Genomic DNA, 26,217 nt, shown 5'->3' on the forward strand with positions numbered 1-26,217 from the left:
GGAATCATTAATCAGAGAAATGATCCTTGCGAGTGTTTAGATGTTTTACTTAATTCGGTACCTCTGGCCCACTGCCCCACTAGTGCCAAAATTATTATTTCTCACCCAGCAGGTGATAAATAACAACCTCAGTAATGATTAATATGGTGGGTTTCTCAGACCGGGTAATGCATACACACACAACCAAAACAAAAACATCGCCAAAAAAAAAAACCCTCCTGGAGAACAAGTGGGTGATAATTATTGTGGGAGCCATGGGAGCTATACTCTGCTTGTAAAGAAAAAGAATAGTGCAGGAAATGAAGCAGGCACTGGCTGCCCAGCTGATCCTAAGAGGCTTCATTAGGCACATCCCAACAGCACATTCCATTTGGACGTTTTATTACCCTTTTGGTGCAGTGAGCTTTAAATGTCTTCAGACAGTGGTCTTCGCAAAAAACAAAAGACAAAAAAACATTTGATAGTTACTACCGTACAAATAAAAAACAACCGCCCCCCCCCCCCCCCACCCAACAACGACAAAAAAAATCTGATCTCATATATCTCATATTAGCTCTGCTTAGCGTAATCTCCCCGAGTCAAGCACTTCAAAGCACTCGTCATCTCTGTGGGATATAAGCACGCTATTTTTCAAAGCCTCTTTTAGCTTTTCGTGAGGCTGTTGTGCAGAAGAATAGAGCCGTGGGGTCTTGAAAACAACGCAGTCAGGCACGTTGTGTCGCCACTGATTGTTTAAGAAAATAAAATATAATGGCTTTCCAGCAAAAACAGCATTAGAACATCATTTAGTTGATGCTTAATTTGCTGGCTTAAGAAAGTAAAATATTATCACTTATTATTTAGAAGTATAGTTTATACTGAATAGATTCGAGAGGCCTAGATCTTGTTCATTGTTGACATCCACTCTCCATTTTCTGTTATACCCAATACAGGGTCGCAGGGAGCATAGCCCGGCAAACAACAGGCATATTGTGTTTTTATATACACATGAACTCATAATTTTTCATATTTTTTATTAAGAGACTTTACGATGCAACAAAAGTTAGGGGACTATTTCTGTTTCAAATAATTCCATGCCGTCCCCTGCAAATGGGCATCATAAGACTGGAACCTAGATGTGATTTCACATTTTTAATAACTCCATCAGCATGGAATACGTGTGCAACTCATAAAATTACTTATTCAATACGCACTACTTATTCAATACGCACCCTAATACAAAAATCATTTGATGTCGATTCTGTATTTGGGGGTAGATTCTTGTATTATACTGCATTTAATAACACTGGTTCATAAAAGTATCTTTTGTCACGGAAAAACGCTGCTTTAAGTAATATCCACTCACGGCTAAGGTGTTCCATTGCAGTAGTTCATTGTGAGGGCAACAGTATCTCTTACTCTAAGTGACCTAGGTCACAAATAGCTAACCGTCCAGGCTATGACCTTTACAAAGTTTTTGGAGCAGGGTGGAATCTCAGCTAATTGCTTCGCAGCTCATGGAAAAATATAGCTCTTCTCTAATCAGGCAGCATCTCAAGATTTCAGAGTGCCAGGAGCAGTTTGTGTTTAAAAAGATATGCATTGTGTTGATGCGACTGGGGTACTGAGGGCAATGTTGTGGCAAGACGACCTGGGAAACACCAGTGGGTCAATTGGTGTCAGGCTTCATGTACGCTAGCTTGCCTGCAGGGAAAACCCTAAACAAAACTCATTGTTTCCTAAATAACCCAGGGAGATCAAGATTATCAAAGAGCTGACCAGGTCCAGGAGCAACCGAAAGATGACCTACCAAAAGCAAGCGGTTGAGTGATCTCTGACCAGACAGAATGGTGGGCCATCTTCACTCTGCGTAGACACCCTGTACACAACGCAGCAGAGGTTTGAGAGCCATTTTGATGCTAATGTGAAACAGGGGCTAATCACCTTGTAACCACAGAGTTTCTCTTTGAGAGAACCCTTGTTAAGGCTTGGGATGGAAGCAGCTTTACCAGTTTGGGGCTATATCAGCTAACATGATAATCCCCAAGAGTGTAATGTAAATTGCCTTCCCTTTTGATCCTCTCAGGCTAAAGTGGAGGGCGCCTTCTGGCATGAAGGACCTTCAGTGCAGAAGCAGTTATGTAGCAGATAAAAAGAAATGAATTCAAAATTTCATTTTCATATTCGGCATAATAGCACTGCATTCTAATTGAGAGGATCAAGGAAGCTTTTAAATTCCTATTATGTGACGAGAACCTTTAACCCTATAGCTTTTAGTACACAAAGTAATTTGCTTTGAGTTAAATATTTTAAAAATGTAAAGGGAAAACCAATTATTCCCTTGCTCCACACAAAGCAGACCACAAATATACAGTAGGTGGAATAGATTACTTCATGTATCCTTATTTAGGGGTCTTCTTTATTAGTAACCTTTATATGATATTTCTTGATGTTATATAAGTCTTCCAATTTTGTCCTGGTCCAATTATAGTAATCCTTTTTACATATATCTCCTTTCATGACACACCATCTAAGGCAGATTTACCATTTAAAAACATTAGAGATAGGTGCACAGAAAGGAATGCAGTAAATTAAGTAAAAGCTAGAGTAAAAAGGTGAGTTTTAAGAACAAATGTGAAAGTGCTGACTGACTGTGTAGGACTGTGGTTTCTGTTCTGTTGCTCCAAGACCGTGAAATGATCTTCCTGTCTCCTAGTTTTCTGGAGCCTGGTTTTGGAGCTGAAAGAAGGCCAAAGAGGGAAAACGAGGTGGAGTTAATGATTCGCCAATGTAATCTGGAGCCAGACTGTTCAGGCCTTGAAGGTGAGCAGCAGTACTTTGAATTCTGAAATCCACAGCAAAATGGCATAAGGAAGCCAAACCAGGTAACATAAGCTTAACAAAATTGAATCCATGCTATACATGAATACAAAACAAATGGAAAGAGAGAAAAAAAACAGAAAAAAGGAAAAACAAATGTGACATTTTGAATCACGTCTTTATTTCTAAGTGCTCCCATTTCCATATTACACTAGAAAACATCTCCACATACATTGCAAAAACATTTTTACATCAGACAAGACCACTGCCGCTATATCCTAATGTTCAGTCGAATCCTTAAACACCTTAGAGGAAAGGAAGGCAGCGTCTTAGGGTTGGAGTTCAATTCAGCGAGGGACCTTTAGAAAACCGAGACGAAGAACTTGCGAGGCTGTCTTTGTCATGGTCTTCAAAGTAGTTCTGCTCTATCCTCCTGCAGAACGACAACAGGTTGCTGTAGTTTTTCACCTTCTCTCCCAGTTGATCACTTGTGAGCTGGGTGGTGAGGATTGTGAACAGATGTCCAAAGACTAGAGCATCCAGTTCGGTTGGTCTGAAAGAAACAAAGACACAAACAATTGAGGTGATTCTCTCCTTCCCCCATTCGGATTCTGATTACTGTGTCAGGTTAAGCGCGTGTCAGAAAATTAGCATTCTCAAGGTAGAGCCAAGAAGCCCAGTCAGCAGCTGACATTTTGTAACTAAATTAAACAAAACCTCCAAAGGTTTCACTGATGCATGCAATCTTAATTTTTATTACTGCAATTTATTATACATTCCCCAAGCTTATGACAAACCCGGCTGTCATTAACAGATTAATTATAATTTCCCCATGCACTGAAATTAAAGAAAATATGTGAGCACAGGACCGCTTAAAACAATGTAAGTAGGGTACAGTATTTTATCATCTTCCCGGCTACCCTTCACCCATCTGAAAAAAAAAAAGGAACTGAAGGTCTGCTCCTGTAGTCTTCCCTGCAGCTACTGTGCATAACAAAACCCTCCTTTTAAAGGACGGCTGCACTTCAAACAGGAACATGCACTTCTGGGCCTTTCATCTGCCAAGTGGGCCTGACACTAGTGAAATGCAACCTACATGGAAGCAACAATTTGGTTCCATTTCTTTTGTGGTGAAACCTAAAGAAATGGAAATAAACATGACAGGAAAAATCAAAGGACAGGGCTCGCTTGAGACACGGCCCCTGCTTTACCTACACTGCGGACCCTCCTTCAATGGTTGACCTCTTGTGACTTGTTTCCTGCTGGGCTGGCCAATCCCAAATCCTCCTTCGCATGCCACTACACCAGAGGAACTGACCACAAGTACGTATACGGGACTGGGGATTGAAACCTGCCATTTTTGCAAGCTTCTAAAACGCCTGCAGTTTCGGCGTGGATGCAACAGAGAAGTCAGATCCAAAGCAAATTCAGCTCTTGCACAAGTGTCCAAACGGAGAGAGAAAGCTTCCTCACCCGGAAACAGGAGCTATAATTCCTCACCATTCAAATACGCTTCTGCTCAATCATCAACGCAGACCCCCGCACCAGTGATATGCTTCTGCATGGTATCTTAATATCTCTGAAGCAATGAAATCTGATTCAACATAAACCATCCTTGACTTATTTTGGCAACTTCGGATTTTGACATGATGTGCCACGAAAAATAAAACAGACTAGATTTCAAAACAAAAGAAAAATCCTGGCAAGCAAAGCGCAAAATAAATTAAGCATGGCTTTTTCCCCGTAATATAATGACAAATGAAATTCAAGTCAGTTCTCTAAAGCTCCCCAGCATAAACACTAGCCTCATTTATGAATCATGTACGTCTTCCGTTTTCGGAAGCCTATCTTACCAGCAGACTGTTTCACACTTACTGTTTATTGAAGAAATAAGGCTGTGTCCCCAGTCGTTGTGACAAAGCTTGGCAGCACTGACTCATATCTTCAAGCACCTAAGGAAGTGAGATGAACATTCGGTTCTGCAGTGTAATCATTATTATGGGACAACTGTCAGATCATTAGTTTTATTGATGTGCTCCTTATACTGTATGTGAGTGTCTGCCAAGTAAAGGGTTAAAGAAGAGGTTTCATGGTAGAAGAATTTTACGTTTCATGGATGGCTGGACAAGACAGGAGACATTGTTTTGAGCGAGAGCTGACAGCTTCGGATGGTCAGTCTCCCCTTGCTGTTGATTAATCTTGCTCTTTACACATTTTATTCTACACCTCAAATTTCGTGCTCACGTTTTACAAGGGAGGCAATATTGAATCCTTTAAACCTGCGAAACAAGAAAAGCAAATTCATGCAAGTGGAATGTGAGAAATGTAACTGACCCTTGCATCCATCATGCATTTTACCAGAAATAAAAATAACACTCGTGAGAACATACTTTACGACAGATTGTGCACATTATGACAAATGCGTACCAACCTGTTCAAGTGTTTTTCCTGCCCAGCCAATGGCTTTCATCTTGCGCCTGACTTCCCATTGTTTCTGATAGGCCAGAATGTGATTCAGGGGCCAGGGGTAAGGACTGCTGTATCTTGGCCTTGTAATCTAAAACAGGAATAACTTGAGTAAGGTTTATTGAGCCTTTTGATGTAAAATATTTTCTGTGAACCAAAAAGAAAATCCATGAGTACTGGTACAGAGAATTTGTTTCCTTTCCTTGTCCTTGCCCGTTATTTAGCCTCCAAACTTTACAAAGTAAATTGTGCTGCATTTGTAAAAACATGTGGGACCCTTTTGGCCTACTTAAAGAAAAACACAAACGCATGGAATATTCCAGTTTGTTGTGCAAGTGATAACATTGGTGATAACATAGCAATCAATAAAAACTATAAAAGTGGGATATTTCACACTTGATATTAAACAATACATTTAAAAAAGATATGCACTTCTGAGTATGAGGAATCGAACATAAAAATGAATAGCTAGAAATACTGCACCCCATATCTTTTTCTGTATTGCCACTGTAATGTAAAAACACTCATTTTAAGAACTACCGCTCTAAAAACACTTTTTAAATTTAATCAATTGTGATAGATGCATCCATGTACATACACAAGGACAAATATTTATGGAGTGTATTATGTTCTCGCCAAGGTTTAAGATAATAGCCACAAAGCAAAATCAACATTATAAAATTTTAAATACACTATATCTTAACTCCGCATTATGTGCTCCTAAAACAATAAAAGTCGTAGCAAGCAAAAGTGACACACAGCTTTTCGAAAATATATGTGCGGGCCAAGTAAATGAACACTGTATTACTAATGCTGTAAAGTACCATGTATCATTTATGAGCTGGGAGCTACAATTGTAAAGAAAGCCCCTTTCATTAAATTTTAATTAAGATAAATGCTGTGAAAGCGCTCACCTCCATCGCTGTGTTTTCATCACACCACTGTATATACAGCTGCAAAATACAAAGAGAATCTGAGCTCAGAGAGACAATCTATGAAAAACTTCCCGCTGTAAAAACTTAATCTTTACTCTTATCTAGACTTGATTTATGAAAGAACGGCTGGAATATTAAAAGGTTACACACATTTCATTAATGATATTCAGGAGTGCAGTGATTAATTATGGTCAAGATTGCAGAAGGGATACTTTAGTGAAAAATAAATATTTTTAAAATAACAGAAATAGTAGGTGAATCTAATTAAAATGCAGCGAAAAAAATGTCAGGGTGACCCTTTTAATTTCACATTAATCCAGCTGTGCTGATTGCTCATTTACTTTCCTGATGGAGACAATCAGAGAGGATAATCGTGTGTTATCAATGCTCTAATTAATTGTCACCAATTCACTGTTATTAATAGAACATCGTGGGTACAGAATAATGGGAGCTTAAAATGTATTTATGTATATTATCTCACACATAATAAAGTTTATTCTTGCTAAATGTAAACCTATATCTATTCCTCTGAGCAACAAATCAACAGAAGACAATCTAGTTTTTTCCTATATTTGGAGACACAGGCATTCATTTTTTTCTGAAATCATTTCTTTATATACATACATAAAAAGTAAGTACTTGTATGGTGCCCAAGTTCCTTAAAATAAAAGTAGCTCAAGCCATACTTCTCAAGAGTCTCCTGTAACAATGTGGCTGAATTTCCTGAGAGAAAATCTCCCCAAAGTCTAATCTACATGTTGTCCCCAGAAAAGTGTCCTGAAAATCATTACAAGTTCTTTAGCCTGTCAGGTTTATATAAAGTAGCACTGGTTGCTGGCAACATAAAGAAAAATGTGTCATGCATTCTTAGACATTCACTGTATAGAGCTAAAGCTACATAAGATTTGAAAAGTTACTGTACCTCAGCTGTCAGCAGCATATTATTCACAAGTTCCATGTAGGCTTTCATCTCTGCCTTCTGGACTTCATCCAGTCCATCACTAAGTGAATGGCCCTAAAGGGACAAAGAACAAGTATGTGTTACATACTTCCATTCAGTTTAGCTCCAGGATGGCTGCAGTTAAAAAGAGAAATGGCGACCTTATTGTCAATTAGTGTTTAATCAGATTAAAATCGAATCAATAATTTGAATCGGGGAACCTCATTTTTTGGATCAAATGATAAAGGGAATTTCTCAACAAAACACTCAGCTTCTTCTATATTTCAGATGAGGTTGTTTCAGATGTTTGTCTTTCATAAAAGAAAAGATGGAAAACCTAGGCAAATAAAATTTACAGATATACCATAATCTAATGTGTGTATTAAATTATTTGCTTGCACCTATAAAATCATCTCGGGTCAGGTTTGTTCGAGCTGGGCACAGTATATTTCCCCTCACATAATTTAACTGAAGCAAAAGTATATGCAAAGTCTGAGTCTTTGAAAGAAAAGTACAAAGATTTTAATTAAGCATTCCAGGCAGTGTTCTATGGATTTTCCCCCGTTTTGCTTACTAACACATACAAAAGATATCCTTCTCTTCCTTTATTTGACAAATCTGAAAGCTTAGCAGTGGTTGTGAGCATTCATAATATTTTTTATATAAATTGTCAAATCAATACGTATTCCAGAATGTGGCTCAGAATGATTGATGTAGTGGTCTCAAAGTTTCTGTGACTGAATGCATTCATATAGATGTGGTTTTTCTTACCTTCGCCTTGGTGAACTGGACTATGGGACCAAGTTCCGATACAACTTGATTACCAACGTGTATAAAGGGCACTTTACCTTGGGGCAACAGAAAAGAGAGAAAAAAAAAGTGGTGACACAGTCTGCTTCCACTGATTCTCTGCAGTGAGAAGTGGAAAATAGCGTAAAGAAATCCATTGTAGTCAGAGCTGACAGAAATTAAATTGTGTCCAATGACTTTTCACATAAAGCAACAAAGTCCATGACAGTATTGCCAAAGGGCTTCTATAAAAGTCAGAAAGCATAAAACGTGGTTTGTCTAGGGCAGGAAGCTGAGCTTTAGATGATTGTATTTATTTTTAATCTGCAGCAACAAAATGTCACATTAAGACTGCATCACTTAAGTCCATGTAAAATATGTTTACTCAGAGACAACCATTTATTATTTCTCTAGTGTTTGTAATATTTAGATTATCATGGCATACAGTCTTAACTCGTTTGGTGTATTCAAGAGTTAAAACTTTTTATGCTACCGGTAATGCTCAGATGAAAAGTGAACCCTGGCTTTACTTTCGGGCTTCCAGTCAGAAAAATTTTCCACCTCCCCCATTAGGCCAGGTTTCTGCAGTTTCAGATTGCCCGAGTCAATCAGTTAACTAGATCTCTGAAGCCGCAAATCTATTTTCTGCTGAGCTGAAATTAATAACATTCTTTCAGGAACTATGAAAGATGGTCTATTATGTGTGAGGGCTGGAAAAAGTCTGTTAGCATCCAACAACATGCTCATATTACCTAAAAGGAAATTAAATCTAGTCAAAATAGAATTTTGAATGCAGAATTAAAAATGCAACATCATTGCCAGAATAAGGACATCCCACAGTAGCTACATGTGTCAGAACAGACCCTACAGTATATGCTTTATATATATATATATTTACTTATAAAGAGAACTGTGGGGAAAAATAGGCAGTTTAACTAACTGACAAGAGGTTGTTCTTTATTTCCTTTTGTTTTTGAAAGATGATTTGCGGATTGAGATCTATAAAACCAAAGAAATCCCAGTTTTAGTCAGACAAGGCAGACAGACTGATAAAGTTAAACAAGACAGATACTATAGGCAGACAGGCAAAGAGATTAAAAGATTGAGAAATAGATGGATTGTAATGCAGGGTATGTTGATCGAGGTAAACTGTACTAAATATTGGCAAAAAGTGAAAAATGTGTGTATTTTTTGATGCATGGAACCTGCTGTTAGGCCTAGTTCACGCAGAGTTCACAGTAACAGCAGGTTGTGCCATGGTCCTTTTCAAAAGATTCATTCTTCACTATCTCCCTGGCAGCCTTAGGGTAATGGATGAGGTGCAACACTCCAACAAAGGCCTCATCTGCATCCATACGATAAAGTGTATTACAAAGGAGATGCAGGTTACTTTGAACAGAGGTCTCACAGGGCTTCTCACATATGTTCCTCATGAACACCCAAAGTACTTACAGTATGTGATGCACACACATACCCTAGCAATCTCACAACAGGAAGTGTAAGTAAAACATGTTTATTTTCTTTAATATTTTAGCTTTTAAAAAAAACTGGTGCTTTTGGTGTTGCATTTTCGGCAAAATAAAAATAAGACATACAATAAATATGAGAAACATTAACATAGGTTTATTTTAGTAGTAAAGTAGGGTTATTTTGTTACAAGTTTCTTTTGTTAATACAGACATAGCACAAACCTTTCAGCATCAACACAAAGATAATCATTATAAATCAGATTATCAATCAAATTATATCACAATGTTAAATGTTCATACCTGCAACAACTGTGCATAATACAGGAATTTTGCTACCTGTATATGTGTTTCAAATGGCTTTACATCTATTAGAAATACAGTACTGCTAGAAATTAGAAATCTAATAGGGCATTCTGTACTGTTCCAGCAGTAACACTAAGGTCATCAGCTGACATTGCCCGGCTAATAACAAATCCTACCCCTTCAGTGAGGAATCTGAATGGTGCACTGTTCCTTGAGCAACTGTGCACACCACAAGCAGAAGCTGCATTTAAATATTAATTAGGTTCTGTATTTACTGCAGCTGTGTTTGCAATAAAAGCACGACCAGTACTGCTGCGGGTTCATTATTCACATCGCGGTTTATGTTACATTCCTCCAAACCCAGAAAAAAAAACCAGAAGAGAGCGGGGGCAATTAGAATTGCTGCACCCAATGGTGTTGCTGAAGGGCTGCAAATCGCGGTTGCCATGACACTGTAACTCCAGAGCCCAGATGCACACAGGGAACAACAGACTTACCAGATGGGGACATGTACTCAGCATTGGCTCTGCAGACCACCTGGACTGGCAGATTGCACATCCGCAGATAGGCCTGGAAAGCAAAATACAAATAAATAAACGGCAGGATAGTGCATTCAAATGCAATGAAGGACACAAGACACTGTAAAATGCACATTCAGAGACGATGCATGTGGTTTTGGTACAGAATGCCCTATTAGATTTCATGTGTACCAAACGCCTGGTTTTTGGGAAAGCTGCAGAGTGCAGCTCTGTTAACGTCTCTAAAATGAGGTATTTCTACGTCTGTAGTATGATCAGACATTCGACGTGTGCGCAGACGCTCCCGGTCAGCACTGAAACTGCAGCTCTTCTGGAAAAAAAACCAAGCCGCTCATTTGCGGCTGTACTTCTCCAATGAAAGCCGACAGAAGAAAACATGATGGAGTGATCGCTGTGCGGTCGTGTTACTACGGAGCCTCTCCCATTGGTGTGACTGCCGAAAATGGGGGAATGAGAGAAGAGGATGGGTTGTGAAACCACTCTCTTTCTACCGCTTGAGATTGAAAGGCATTTCTTGAGATTAAGCACATCTCCCAGGAAACAATGACGATGGGCTTCTTTACACTTTATAAAATCATAGTGCTGTCTCCCCTTACATAGCTGTCAAAAGGTGTCCAAAGTGCTGGCACATAACATTTCAATTCTGCTAACCGCTACCTGTTTAAATAAATCTAACATACTCTGTTAACCATGCTCTATGATCTCCTTACTATATTGAAAGTACTTATCACTAAAGACAATCCCAACAGCTAATATACGCTGACAAATTGAATGATCCGATGTTGTTCGGTGCCATTTCAGTGACTGCAAATCCCATTCTTCCTTCTCTTCAAGGGTCATACTATCCTGCAGCCCAGAAGTACAGGGTTCAAGGCGGGATTTTTACCCTGAATGGGGCATCAGTACATTACAGGGCACACGCACTGTATCGATGTGTTAAGGTAATCGATGTAATCGATTGTTGTAATCGATGTGTTAAGGTGGTGGGATGCACAGACAGAGAGTCATGCAAACTCCATACAGACGTTTTTCACGGTCAGAAATCAAACTCAGAAGCCAGAATGTGCGAGGAAGCAGTCCTAACTGTCGCACCACCATGCCACCCATGCTGGTTAGAAATTCTGTAGAATTACCACCTGCACGGGCCCTTCTGTTGAAGTTTAGAAAACCAACGCAATTTGCACTAACAAATTACAGACTACTTGAAAACAGCGAAAAATTCAGAAACCTGTTCATTTTTGGTCTGCTACCTTTAAGCTGCACGCATTGTTTTCTTATGAAAAATGAGATGTTAGAATTATTTGTATAGAATTATTTCCAGGAGTGGTGCAACAAAGAACCAATTATGGAAAAAGAAATACAATTTACAAGAACGTACAATAGCATACAATGCAATACAAGTAAATCATCCAATACAAATGTTCCATATTGAACATTCATAAAATATACTTATAATATGCAGGTACCTATGTACATATTATATGTAAGATGGTTTTAAATAAAAATCTCTGTAGTGGAAATCGGCTCCAATGTGCAAAAGTAAAATGGAAACATGAAATGACTTGAAATGATGGGGAAAACGTGTTAAAAATAATCAAATATTCTCTTTACTGCTTCATATATTCATGCTGCAATAGGAAGAAGTTTTTACATTTACACAACATGAGTTCAAGGAAAGCTTAGCTGGAAGTAACATTATAAAACGGCAAGTTACAATCTTAAAACTGAAAATAAGAAATTCCTAATCTGCACCTTAGGAAGGAAAATGTTTTCAGAACAGACCAGGGAGCTAGGACACAGAGACGGAAAAAAAACCCCATCTAAAATCTTCAAGTTTGATTTTCCTCTATTTATCATTATTTTGTTTGGCAAGCACAATGTCATTGGCTCCCAGAAGAATTATAGGACTGTACTGCAGAAGACAAACAATTTACTGGCACTTTGCCTCACTGAACAGCACTGCCAGCCTGCCACCAGCTATTAATTTTAAACCATACGTGTTTTAGTCATTCAGCCTGAACAAACATATTTGTTGGGGCATCAGCCCATTACGTTTAGAAAAGGCTGCCCATGAAGTGTTTAATTTGAAATTGCCACTTCCCTACCACTGCTAGAGAAGAAGTTATATTAATGCCATGATCACAAGCAGCTAATTTCATAGTTTAATAATAATAACCTTTATTTTATATACCGCCATTCACGGTACAGGTTTTTTTTTCTTATCCTCCAGAAAAAGAATCTGATCATCTGATTTACTTTTCAATGCTCTGAAAGTGAGAACCACAAATCTGACCATTCCTTAAGTCTTTTTCCTGCCTTTTTCTTCCCCCCCTTGACAGGAAAGCAAAGTTTAATTTTGGCTAGCCTTACCCATTAATTCCCTCTACAACAGGACTCTAAATTAACTTTAAGACTATGCTTCTAGCCTGAGGAGGAATGTTCAGCTGCAGAGAGCTCCTCCGCGCACTTCAGGAGACACAGCTGAAATTATTCCAGAGCCGGAGCTGCAAGCACACTGCCTGACAGCTCGGGCCCTCAGTGCACACACTGAGGACAGGGTCCTGTTCCAGACAACTGCCACAGTATTCTCAGGACATTTACATTATTCAAAGATAAATGCATTGTCAATTCTGCGTCTCAAAACACTAGATATGTGTTGCTTTACTCCTCCAGCAGCCAAAGGTTGCTTCACCTCCCGGGCAGAAGAGAAACTACAAATTAAATGTATACAGTAACACACAGAAAAAAAAATGTTACAGTAGCTGTCCTTTAGGAAGAGGGATAAACAAACACTGCTGAGCAATAATATTTTCCTGCATTAATATTTGTTCCCATTGTGATTCATAGCCTTTTGTGCTTAGAATCAACCAGATAGGAAAACTTTGTTTTATATATACAGTGTATTCGTATATAAATCTATTATATGTACATTCATATTATTTTCTGATATTTCGGTGTCAGAATTTCAGTTAAACAAGAACTTTATCACTAAATTAATTTGGTTCCATAGTGGATCATATAATAAATTACAGCGAGCAACATTGGATTTTTATCAATGGTCTTTTTTTATAGAGGATTCAGTGTACACAGGATTACTATTAGATTCTGACAAGCACATTAAGTGCAAATATGTCTTTTGTTTTACTTTCAGGCTCTTTGACTCATTTGTTATTAAGACCATTTGGCAGTACTGCTTTGTAAATCTGTGGAATGACATGTAAAGACATATAATGCTCTTTCATTAAACTAACCAAGTCCAGTGTTCAGACGACTACCGGTAGCTAGTCAAAACTCTGCCCAGGATAACGCAGAACAATTTATTTTAGTTACAGGCAACAGCCACTTTTTCCATTTTTTTTTCCTATTTAAAAATAAAAATCCTACTGATGTGCTGTAAACAAAAGCATGTTTTCTGTCCTACAAAATCACTCAACCAACGCAATTTAACTGAAGGGGTTAAGCCACAGGCATAGCATGTCTACTAATGAAGGCAATCAGGGTCCACTCCTGGGAAACTGGTCAGAAACCAGGTCCAGGTTCGGACTTGTTTTAAGTGTATTTTTTTTTAGCCATTTCCGATGGTTTCAACCTAGATCCTAATGGATACAACCACCTAATCCATCACTAATTGCCATCTTTTTCAGAATCCTCAGCAGGGAGAGAGTTCCACCCCCTGCAAAAAGGCAGCTATTCTACTGTATGAGCTAGGCTGCTAAGCTATGTTGGCTGGCAGAGAAAACGGAGTACTCTGTGGATATCGAATTCATACTTGGCCTTACAAGACATCCATTATCAACTCCCCAGAACTGTCATCTTGCACTTTAATGAGCACTGGACAACACTGAGGCCATGAAGAGAAACAAATCTGTCTAAAACAGAAAACAAGTATTTCTACTGTGAAATCACCACCTGCACCGATGGCCTCACTCTATGGAATGAAGCCATGTTTGTAAATTTGTCTAAATATAAAGGAGGACCATTTTCTGTTCACAATTATTAAACAATTTAATAAGAAAAACTGTGCAAATAAGTGAAAAACTAAGAATGAGGATAAATAAAGAAAAAAACAAGAAAACAGTGCAGGTCATGTAGCAATTATCTTTGCAATTCTGGTGGGTCTTTACTGTCTGATTAGGTTATCTGGGTCAAATGAAAGCGATATTACTTTAGGTCAGATTTTGAAAAAACAAGCCCTTAAATGGTAGGTTTGCTCCTTTCATTCTCCTGTTTAGTACAACATTTTAATAAGGTAAGGAAAGGTTTTAGACTACTTTATGATCTATTTCATTCTGCCTAATTCTTCAAAGACTGCTTAAAATGTTATGGGTCTAAATTTCTTATTCTTGTACTGATGTTCTTCCTAATTTGGAAATTAAAATCATCTTGTCTTGTTACTGTTGGTTTACTTATACACTAACGGCCCAAGTCTTGAAATCATGAAAAGGTTTTATTTTACACCTCAGACAAGCTTTAAAAAGCACATTTAATTTAGAAATAGCCAGCTACTGTTTCCTACTGCATAGAGGGAAACAAATTATTGAGATCTATTTATTGGATAGTATAAGTCGTAATAAGACAAAATATGGTCCATGTACTGTATGCATTTATGCAATGTGGTATTTTACCATTAGTTCTTTTTCACTCAAATGTTTTCATTGCACAGTTATGGTGTCTTAAAAGCTTGAACTGTGCTTAGAAGCAAACCTCCATTGATATTCTAAAGGTGTCTTGACCATATGATAAGTTGTTTAATTACCCATTTTTAACTTTTCCACTCCGTGGAAGGAATGTTAACTTTTAAAAGAGAAAATCATGAATAAAGCTGTCTGTATAATAATCCATTTTTCATATCTAATGGTTACAGACTATGTTACTGAAATAATGTGTCTGAGGTTACAAATGAAAACCACACTGTATCATTCTTTATCCGGGAGACAGATTAAATTCCAAACCCTGTTACTGTAATAGGCACACTTGTAGTTTAACATAAATTAGAACTCTAATTATATTAGGTACTATTTTAAACAAAATAACAGATTCCTTAGAAGCCATAGATGTAATTTATAGTGAAGCCAGGTTCATTTTCCAGAACAATCAATTTCACACTACAGCAGAAGACTAATATAATGATGTAACGCAATTTTTCTCTGGAATGCTGAAAGCCTGGATTCACAGTTATCACTGAGGGGTCTCGAAGATAAATGAAGATGCAATTTATTCAGCCATAATTTCATATTGAAAATGCTATAAAGGTTGCTCATATGGGTATCAGGAAAGTGAAAAGGGACTCTTAATATATTTTGGTCTAAAATATTATGGACAAGAAAGGGATTATTTATTACTCCCATCTTGCTTAATCAGTAAGTTGTCTTTTGGTTGGTGAGGAAATTATGAGCCTTTCAAGAAAAGCATTTAAATTTCAGGAGTCCAGGAGTAACCAGTTTATGATAAGCAAAGCTCGGCAATATAAAAACTTAGGAGTCCATGTCCTCAATCCAATAACAAAGGCATGATGAAGTGGGTTTTAAGCATATTATTTTTTAAATGACTTTTATGCATTGCTTTGACAGTCAAATAGGATGAAAAAACAAGGCATAAAGTCCATACACTTTGCTTCTCCAATATATACCACATAAAACTAGTATCATGACACACATACACACACTTTTAACACATGCACATGAGATTCATTGTTCTGTTAATATTTATAATGCAATAAAAAGGCAGTAATATTACAATTAATTGGAAAAACAGTCAAACAAGAATCTCTTTGTTTCTCGGTTGAATGCAAAGTTTCTGATCTCAACTAACAACAGTTCTTCATTTCAAGCCATAAAAATGGAGCATATGTATATATTAAAGGTTAAACCTATAAAAATAAAAATCTATATTTAGAGAATTCCAGAATTACTTGAAACTCCCCTTTTCACACATGCACATAAAAGAGAAAGTCGATTCCGGACTCAAGGGATTTAATGCAAACTCAATTTTATCATCATTTGATCTGAAGGCTGTATACATCCATGCAGGCTGTTAAATTCCTCAATAATGACACTAAAATAAACAATACATACTGTGGTTTGTTCCATTTCAACTTTATTTGGTAATTTTTTTCCTAGCCATTGAAGTGTAAAAGTGAAATTCTGTTCAAACTTTGGAATATAAAACTCAGCTCGTCAATCTCCATTTTTGCTTGGAGAGTTTGCATGCATGTTACAGTCTCTCTTCTCATGTGCATGAACTGTTTGCTTGCGTATACGGAGGAGTGAAACTTTTTTGACCATGGACTGGTAGAGACAAAGCTCATAAAGCTAGTAAAATGAGTAGTTTTAACCCCAAATAAAACCAGACGAGCTGTCCTGCCATTTTCTCACCTCCACTGGAAATCCCCCAGCATGACCCTGACTTGCACTTAGAATCTACAGCCCAGTAAGGCTGGAGTTGTTCAGGTGACTGGTATAGGTCAAACAAAATCACCCAACAACATTTCTGAAACAGATGAAATGAGATTTGCCAGGCATATACAGAAGTTCAATCACTGATCATTTATGTCTTTCAAGTTCTGGCCCACCTGAGATGCACCCCCACTGATTGAAGACAATTAGCTGAAAAGATCTGCTTTTGCAGATTTTCTGTCTCCAAGCAGAATTCGATTCAGGCAAAACCAGAATTCCCCAGATTGACCGGTTTAGCTCTTAACATACAGAACAAACAACGCTGCTTCAAGTTCTGTCCTGCACATCAATAGTCAGAGAATGATGCTTTCGGTACAATAATAATTATGTATTTATTTTACCTGTACAGCAAGTGATGAGGCATGATCTGACAGCAATATCTGGTCATCTGCAAAAAAAAGCACTTCTTTAAAAACACTGTCCTGACTCACAAAAAAGATGTATAGTGCCGTGCACTTGATATCAAGTTGTGAAATACATATCATTTAGAGTTTGTATAACCCTTGAATATCACTACCATGATTTTATATATTAGCTAAGCTTTGAAATGACCCACACTAATATATATGTCCATACCTCTCTAAAGAGATATTTGAAAGTAACAGGCAGAGTGTAAAAACCTTCATAAATGAATGCTGTAAACCTCATCTCAGGCTGACACAGGAAAAGAAAGATGACAAGTTTGCCGCAATAAAAAATATCTGGTTAGAGGACTGGGGCTGGTAACTATTAGTCTTCATTACTTTGCAGTCTTCTGACAACTGTAGCATGCTGCTGAGCCCCAAATGGGGGCTATAATGTGATCTTATGATATATGAAGAGCTGCTAAAGCCAGGCTGAGTCTTCCTGGTGTGTTTTAACGGTATTTTTTCCCTTTTTTTTTTTTACAAAAAAATGAAGAGCTGTGCTTCACCACAAAGCTTCAAAGATCTGCTGCCTCAGCTGTTGGTGCAGTAAATCTACCAGGCCCTCCCTCCTACTGCATCATTTAATTCTGCCCACAGCAGCTAACAGAACAGGTCAATAACATACCAAAGTACCCCCTCAGGCATGCTACAGATTTTAACAAAAGAGGGGGTGGGTGGGGGATATGTATTTATCCAGCACATTTCTATTTGAAAAAAAGAAATCTACATAAATATGCTCGTCTAGTTCGTTGTGCATTCCTCTTCACAGCAATTCGATAGATTGTGACACTACATAGAAAAACCTTGTTTTTTTGTTGTAGCCCAAATCCCTGCACTGTTAATTGCAAAATGAATTACTTACCCTTCAGAGGCTGATACAGTTTTGCATTTTCAGGCCAAGGCTCTGCAGCTGTATGAAACAAACGGCATACATAATTAACTAGGCACTGCACAGTGAAGCCGCATGGCACCGAATATACATGGCACAGTGCTTCTCCTTGTTTAGCCCATATTACTCTGCTTGTGCTTCCATTTTGCCTCTTTTCACATTAACGGGAGTTGATTTGAAACCCGAAAAATGTCTTCACATTTTTTGTAAAACAAGTATGTTTACTTGGAAAATGCAGAGTTTATCGTTGAACGGGTCAATGTCATATTACATTTATTTATACCTGAAACAGACATGAGATACTCAGTGCTTTATACTGTGTGCCCAGGGTTTGCACTGGGGGTGGTGTTTGCCTTGTTAAAAAAGTGCAGCTAAGCCTCCTTGTGTTTTTTTATTTCTTTATTTTGCTAGGTAAGCCAACAGCGAACGAATCCTCGTATACAATTTGGAGACCCAAGGTGGCCGAAGATTTCCTGCAGCAATTCTGTGTGAGGTACCTTGCACCCTACCCAACACAGGAACCCATGACTCCCCGATCCTGAGCCCAAAGCCCCAACTATGCTGCTACTGTCCCCTCAAAAAACAAACATGTCCTGATCACAAATGGATGTTCACTTCTTAAAACGTCTGCAACTGTCCTGTTCCCCTAAGATCTCTGATGACTTCATGCCCTTCCTCCCCCCAGTCAAACCACTTGGGGATTTCACACACAACCAATCACACACCCCACACCACCCCACTATGACCACCTTGAATTCACAATGGGTTCACACACGCAAACAAACACACAATGAGTTCCCCCACCCCCTATCTTGGACCAGCATGGACGCATACACACAGACCCCATCCCTGGACCGGAGTCACGTTAATCATTTTTTAATCATAAAATATTTTTATACTTATGATTCTCAACTTCTTCTAAAACCTGTTTAGCAGATTAGTCAACCTTACTGTGGATATATAAAACAACTAACATTCTTCTAAAATTCCTGGATTAAGAAACATGGTTTAAAGCATAGGCTACCAGTATCCTCAGTCCCAGGAAAAACACATTTGTATATTTCACTGTGAAACATCTTTTTACTGTATTTGATGTTGAATTTTAACAAAAGGCAAGTTTCTCAATCCCTTCTTCCTTCAGTAATTGAAAAATGACACTGTGGTAGTTAAGCAGTTAAAATGATTTCAGATGTACAGTAGCACCACCATGTCATCCCCGCCCACAAAGTGCCTTTACAAAAATGCAAAAATCAGAAAGGTTTACATTAAGTACATTCAGATTTACATTATGAAAATTATATTATACCCAATTTCTTCTGATTTTAAAACAAATTCAGTTTCTTAATTATGAAATCATGTTATTTTTCAGCTCTATAATCCCATCAGGTGGAATTTTATATTATCCAATCTAAAATAAAAGGGGATCATTCTTTCAAGAAATTCATAGAAACTTTAAAAAAATAAGAAAGGATCCATTGCTTCTGGTCTCAAAAATGGGAAAACCCTGGAAATTCAACAGCCTTGTCATTCGTAATTCTTATACTGTAACCCTTTGTTTCTCATCTTTGTATATACTACAAAGAGAAATACTTCAGAGAAATACAAACATTTTGTAGTATGCTGCATCTCTTTCATACAACAGTCACTGGCCCAAGCCTACTGCTATTGCCATGTGAAACATGGGAGTTCTTGATTAACTGCTCTCAGATGTTCTTCATTTTTGTTGTTTATGTACATCACGCTTAAAAAAATACATTGCACCACAAATATATACCCCACACAACCAGCCTTTGGTCTCGTGCACGGACACCCAACGTGCAACACTAGTTACTCCACAAAACTAACATATAGAACACTGTTTAATACATTCATTTTGTCAGACTCGTATGTGACCTTTCCATTACTCTGAGGCACACCCTGAAGTCCCACCACTGTGCAATACAAACTCTGCTATGACCTACTAGAAGTTTTCGTTACTCTGACCTGTTTGAGCACCTTATCAGAGGTGGTGAGATACATGTAAGAAATGCTGGCGATATTAAGTATTTGTTCTTGCACTCCCTGCGCAAGAAAATGACAAAAAGTCTGACAACTCGTATGGCGGGCAATGTGTGCTTCCGTGTTTGCACAAAACAATTAATAATTTCTTGAATTTATACAGCATTTTTTATTCCGAAGGATCCCAAAGCACTTTGCATCTAGGCAGTGACCCACTTCATCCACCACTGAATTGCAGCCCCCATTTGGGTGATTCATAGCAGCCATTTATACCAGCAGCCCCACTACATAGCAGATCAGATAGGACGTGAGAAATGACTTTACCACTTAAGTTAAGGGGGAACTTCAGGTGGACCTGAGTAAATTAGGCCAGGGTGGAGTTAAGCCAGGGCACCTGGGTTAACACCTCTTCTCTACTCTACACCTCAGTACCTGTCTGAACTATTATCGCCCTACTCCCCACCTCGCAACCTTCGCTCTTCTAATTCTGCTCTCCTTACTGTCCCCCAAGCCCATCTACATTGTGTGGGTGACGGGGCCTTCTCCTGTTATGCCCCGAAGCTCTGGAACTTTCTCCCCAAGGATATCAGAGAGTCACCTCCTCTAAACTCCTTTAAATCCAGACTCAAAACCCTCTTCTTCAGAAAAGCCTTTACCTAACTAGTTCCATTCTTCACCCCTCTGCTTTTCCTAGTACCACCATCCACGGTCTCCTCTATATATTGTAATTGTGTTTTATCTTGTGTATTCTTCTTATTTATTGTTGTTGTCATCCTGTAAAGTGCTTTGAGAAGCCACCTTTAAAAGCGCTATATAAAATAAAGTTTATTATTATTATTATTATTATTATTATTATTATTATTATTATTATTATTATTATTATTATAGTGACTAATCACCATTGACTATCGACTATCACCATACTGGGGCATTGGTTTGGAAATAGCACCACTGGCTTCTGTAGCCTGGTCTTCCTTGGGAAACTCCAAACCCAGAACTGAAAAGGCCCAGCCTTTGCTTTGCTTCCTAGACACAACATGATCACACTGTAAGGTGGCAGCACAGTATTAAAGATGAAACACAAACACTGGCAGGCTTTAATGAAACTTCAATGACTCAGTCGAACACAGAGGAAATGCACTCAGGGAATGTGGATGGCAGCAATGTGAGACCTCTAGGGCATTCATGGTCTATCTACCCAGCAAAATCCTCAAAGGCCCTTGACAAAGTCAACCCAGTGGACTTCTTTAGAATTTCAGAATAAAACGTGATACGCAAAACATAAAACAGTTCAATAAACTGATGGGAAACATGCATTATCAGACTGCTCCCTGTCAACCACTGTAATACATCAAAGCCAGGATCATAATACCCAGACAGAGCACTAGATGGATTGCTTATACAAATCAACAACTACAGTTACAGTCACCAGGTGCCCCTGTAATGGTAACATCACAACACATCATTAGACTGCACTACTGCAATTTCTGCATCAACATGGATGACACTTTACTGGATAGGACAGAGTCTGGCTGTTGTGGAGACAGCACGAGTTGACAGGAGACGGCAGTCTCTGTAAGCCCTGGTCCTGCAGATCCACATACCAGCTGGGTTTTCTTCTACTTCAGGACTCGGGTACATTATGCTTTTTCATAAGAAGCTTCTTTAATTTCTGCATTTTCCATCTGATGTTTATATCTTATGTTTTTGCTATCTTCATGCAACTCTCTGCACTTGCCTAAATTAAATGTCATGTGCTGGGTGTTTGCCCACCTTAGAAAGTTCTCTTTTCTTCAGCTTCTACAGAGTTTGCTAATCTTCTTATTGTTGTGTCAATTGTGAATTCGAGTATTTTATTAACTGAACCGTAACCTAGATTACTAATATAAATTAGGAAGAGGAGTGGCCCAAACACACAATTACTTACACTTAGTTTAAGCATTTATTTCTAATATGTAGTTTGTTTTTCATCCATTATCTGGTTCTCAATCCAAATTTCCTTACTCTAGTTTTCTGCTACTGACATCCCAAAGTATGAGAGAAAAATGAAAATCAACCCACAATAACCCCCTCTTCCTGTGTACAGTACATCCAACATTTTATTCTATACAAATATGAAATACACCTTACACTATGCCCTTTGAATATTTTATAAGTCCAATTCATATAGATTTTGAGAACTTTGATTAAATTGGATTAGCTGTATGTGTCTGAATCCTATAGTACAAGTAGTGGACAAAAAAATGAAAACACATGGTTAAACGAGGGACACCAGGTGTGCTGAAAACAAGGGCTTCCACACAGGTGTGGCTTATGTGTTAATTCAGCAACATCCTAGTACACTGAGGGTCATGTATAAAAATGCTGGACAGGCCTGGTTCGCTATAATTACGGCTGTCATCGCTGAAAGAGGAGACACTGGTGACTTTAAAAGAGAGGTGACTTTTGGAGTGGGTTTAGCTTTTTGTGACCAAGATAGCTCAGTTTGCTGATGTTTCAAGACCAACAGTGTGGCAGGATTGTGATATCTGCGCGTTATCACAAATGCAATGCAAATCAGGCCAGCAACTGACTGCAAATTACAACCTGGGGCACGAGGAGCCGGTTTCACCAAAAACTGTCCATCGAGAACTCCAAGGAGCAGGATACCATAGTCAGGTTGCAGCACAAAGAAAACGCTTATCACAGCTGACAATGCACATTTGCGAGTCCAGTGGTGCAGAGAGCAAAGGCAGATGAATCCACCTTCACCATCTTCTCAACAGATAGGCAAGTGCTTTTCAAATTTGTCTCTTGGGTTCTCCTTCTCACTCTACTCACTGTGTATCTCCTTTGCAGAGTTCCTATGGTTCCTCTCACCTTCTATTCTAGTAAAAACATTCGTTGAATCCCTCTATAGAGTCTTGCCCCAGGCCCTCATGGCCCCATCTCATTCAGATGGAATCCACATTGTCTGCACAGATGGGCTGTGCTACATCAAGGATTCTGATAGCTGAAAATGCTGAAGTCTTCTTCAACACACCATGTCCTCTAGCGTTTCTTTTTGTTCACTTTCATACGGTCAGGCAGTGTCTTTGAGAAAAGCACTAATTTAGTCCTAGCCTTCAGTTTGTTTCCCAAGTCTTTGAATTTGTTTCTTAAGGAAAGAGGGCTGCTTATGTCGCTTTTTATTACATCAACATTAACTAGGTTTATTCCTGGGAGCCTGAACACCTTGGATGATGTCAGCCACCACGGCCACAGTACATGCAGACAGCACTGTTGTTGACTTGGTATCCTTGATGCATACCTCACTATCTGTGTTTGGGAAACTAAAGTTTTTTTCTGTTTAGTCCTGGCAGTAATTAAAGGGGAACTGCAGTCCCAATTTTTTCAGACCGGTCATTAAATCTCAGTAACGAAATAAATTCACCAACGGTATAGAAGAAATTGACGAATTTTGAACTAAGCACAAAACGGGGACCTTTGTGAAAGTACCGTAGCTCGCCATGTTGTTGCAAATTCCTGGTCCCGCCTTGGGCAGGAGCACGAGTTTGTGCGTGCTGTGATGTGAAACAGCCCTTCCTGCTCACTAGTCACCGCCAAGACTACTGGAATGTGATGTGGGTACAAATAAGTACAGGTTGTGCAGCAGACATTTCACCACAGAAATGCTCCAATGTGATCTGCATGCAGAGTTAACAAGCGAGTAGTATTTGTCGGCAGAAGTCAAGAGCAATATTTCTATTAGGTTAAAAGAGTTGGATTCACAAACCTGCTTCTTTACAATGTCATAGGGCCACTTCACATTACCAGACGTTTTGTTGCCTCACTCTGAATCGCAGACTATGGTGCTGTGCATACCTGGAACCTTCATCTGTTTTGTGATGTAAATTAGAGCTACTGTGTACATCTTACTTTTTTTGCGCTTTGAAATGCACACATCAATGCTGATTCCTTCTAACCCTGAAACAGAAAACTAGCATTGCAGTTCTGCTTTAAAGTTGATATGGCTGGAGTTTGGACTTCAGTGCCTGTAACGGTGGTATTCTGGATGCTGTTGACTTGAAATTCCAAGTCTGGACTGTCTGCTTCCAGGTCATGGAATAAAGCAAACATATTTGGAGATATGTCATGCGGGATGTCATGATAGGCTGCTGAATTTTATTTTTTTTTTACATCCTGGGAACAGCTCTTCTCTGCCAGCTACCCTGCAATGTTTTTTTTTTTACTTTATTCCTTCATAAATGTGACTTTCGAGAGTTCCTTGATCTCATGGTACGCTTTAATTGCAGTAGAGTTTCAGTTTCTTTTTATTTTTACAAAAAGGAACTGGCTTTTGTGGCAGTTTTCACAGAGGTAATGTAGTCTGGCTTCCAGGATACAACTCAAAGGTTTAAGGACCATTCGAAGGTGGATATTTTGTAGGATTTTTCTGTTTAAAAATGTATGGTAAAATGGTGGTGGGGGTATGGGTACTACACAGAACGTTACATCACACTTGCACACCATTCCTATATGTCTGAAATTTGTTTTTTTTTAAGAAATGCCTGATAATATTTCACAGTCTATGAATGTATCTGCTAAAACAGAAAGCAGAAACTATAAAATAATTTCCTAAACCATTAAATACATTATAATATGTCAACATGCTACTGATTTCATCATCTTTGGAACAGCCTTGATAATTAAATCTCTGAGCACATACAAAATAGAGACAGTAAATGGGTATTTTAAAGACGAGTTTTTATACTCAAGTTTAAAGGACACTTTTTTTCCGCAAACATCCTCTCTTCCATAATTAACCAAAGATTTAATCCAATAGTGTTATAACCTTCAAGTCACTTTTTGTATGCGGCTACACCAAAAACAAACCATATTAAACTCTATTCCCCATCTCTTTTGTAAAATTCCTACTGTTTAGTGTTACACACCTACTGATACTATGTAATATGAATGACACACTAATTGATAATACCTCAGTCTCCATTAAATTTAACATTTGTTTTAAACAATAACAACCATCCTGTTATACTTTTAAACATGACACATGTTCATCACACCCCAGTTAACTTAATTCTAAGCCCAAGCAATAAAAATTCACCCCCTTATTGTTAGGAACAAACTATTTTGTTCTGGGACCTTATATATGAGGGCTAGGTGTTTGACGCTGAAATACGATATTAAACTACTCTATAACCTTTCGACGTGAATGTTATTGCACATTTTATAATGATATATCATGATAATTGCATTTTGTTTAATATAGACTATGCTAAAAGATAATCAAGTTCTATATACTCAATGGGATTGCTCGACAGTCAGGCAACAATTAAATCGTTGAGATACTACATTCTTAGGTCATACATGAGCAGGAATTTATTTTGTGGGAAAATCGTTCTCATATTTAAAACATATGTAATTGGTACGTAAAAGTATATGAGCAACACATAGTTATCACTTACGGTAATATAAGCGTTATTACCTGCTATTTGGGATACAAACGCCTCTGCAGCAAGAGACATGATGACAGATGAACTCGAAAATTTTAATTTACACTTTTTGATTAGAAATACAATGCCTCAGACAAGGAAAAACTGTACTGCACCATTCACTGCAGCGGACAACGATAAGGGCACAGCAGCCTTCAGGATGTGAACCCTGTGAAAGACGAGCATAAACACGCTTTCGATCAACTGCTTCCTGGTGCACTGCAATCATTCTTCTTCCGGATTATTGTGTACGGAGATTACTGGATATTTGTTCTTGAGGAGCTTTCTTTATTATCCTCGACAGCGTTAATACTTGTTTTTATCAATCCTTGGAAATCCAGTTCCGAGACCATATATTTTGACTGTCTTTTCAAATGTAAAAACACGAAAACTCGAATCCGCGAGCAGCGGCTGATACTGTCTATTGAGTTGCAAAAGCAGATGAAAAGACGTACGGCGCATTAGGGAGATTGATATACTATTTTCTTTAGGTGTTTTTGATTGTCCATTTATAACAAATGTTTTGTGCTTGTGTCATTATATATTCGTGGGTTTATTGATTGTTTTATGTAATATTAGCATTTTTTCAATACCAGTAACGCATTAATCAACACAATAAACACGAGTGATATCTAGTTTTCTTTTCTGAAATTAATTTTAACTGCAAGTATTTTTCCCACAGCATAAATTATCTGGGTGACTGTATCACGGAGAGAGGTCCAGGAAGATATTTCTCATTCTTCAGTCAGTTTCCTGG

At 38.2% G+C, this 26,217-nt stretch overlaps 1 protein-coding gene across 1 annotated transcript; it reads right to left on the bottom strand.

Annotated features, from left to right (window-relative positions):
* Positions 1-2,958: 2,958 nt before the first annotated feature.
* Positions 2,959-25,649, bottom strand: mtx2 (metaxin 2). Its single transcript, XM_088605207.1, has 10 exons — positions 25,454-25,649; positions 17,965-18,012; positions 17,037-17,083; positions 10,199-10,271; positions 7,912-7,988; positions 7,123-7,215; positions 6,180-6,218; positions 5,231-5,356; positions 4,675-4,751; positions 2,959-3,352 (listed from the first exon to the last, which is right to left on the bottom strand). Exons 1-10 carry the CDS (start codon positions 25,491-25,493, stop codon positions 3,142-3,144), a joined length of 831 nt encoding a protein of 276 aa, XP_088461333.1. The 5' UTR covers positions 25,494-25,649; the 3' UTR covers positions 2,959-3,141.
* Between the last annotated feature and the right edge of the window lie 568 nt (positions 25,650-26,217).

Source organism: Lepisosteus platostomus, chromosome 14, assembly GCF_059453375.1.
Source record: "Lepisosteus platostomus isolate fLepPlt1 chromosome 14, fLepPlt1.hap1, whole genome shotgun sequence".
NCBI classification, from domain to species: Eukaryota; Metazoa; Chordata; class Actinopteri; order Semionotiformes; family Lepisosteidae; genus Lepisosteus; species Lepisosteus platostomus.

Coding starts and splice junctions, on each gene's coding strand:
- mtx2 (XM_088605207.1), bottom strand. CDS start 25,493: ATGTCTCTTGCTGCAGAGGCGTTTGTATCCCAAATAGCAG. Junction 18,013..25,453: donor GTTTGTATCCCAAATAGCAG/GTAATAACGCTT, acceptor TGTTTCATACAG/CTGCAGAGCCTTGGCCTGAA. Junction 10,272..17,036: donor CCTCATCACTTGCTGTACAG/GTAAAATAAATA, acceptor TTTGCTTTCCAG/GCCTATCTGCGGATGTGCAA.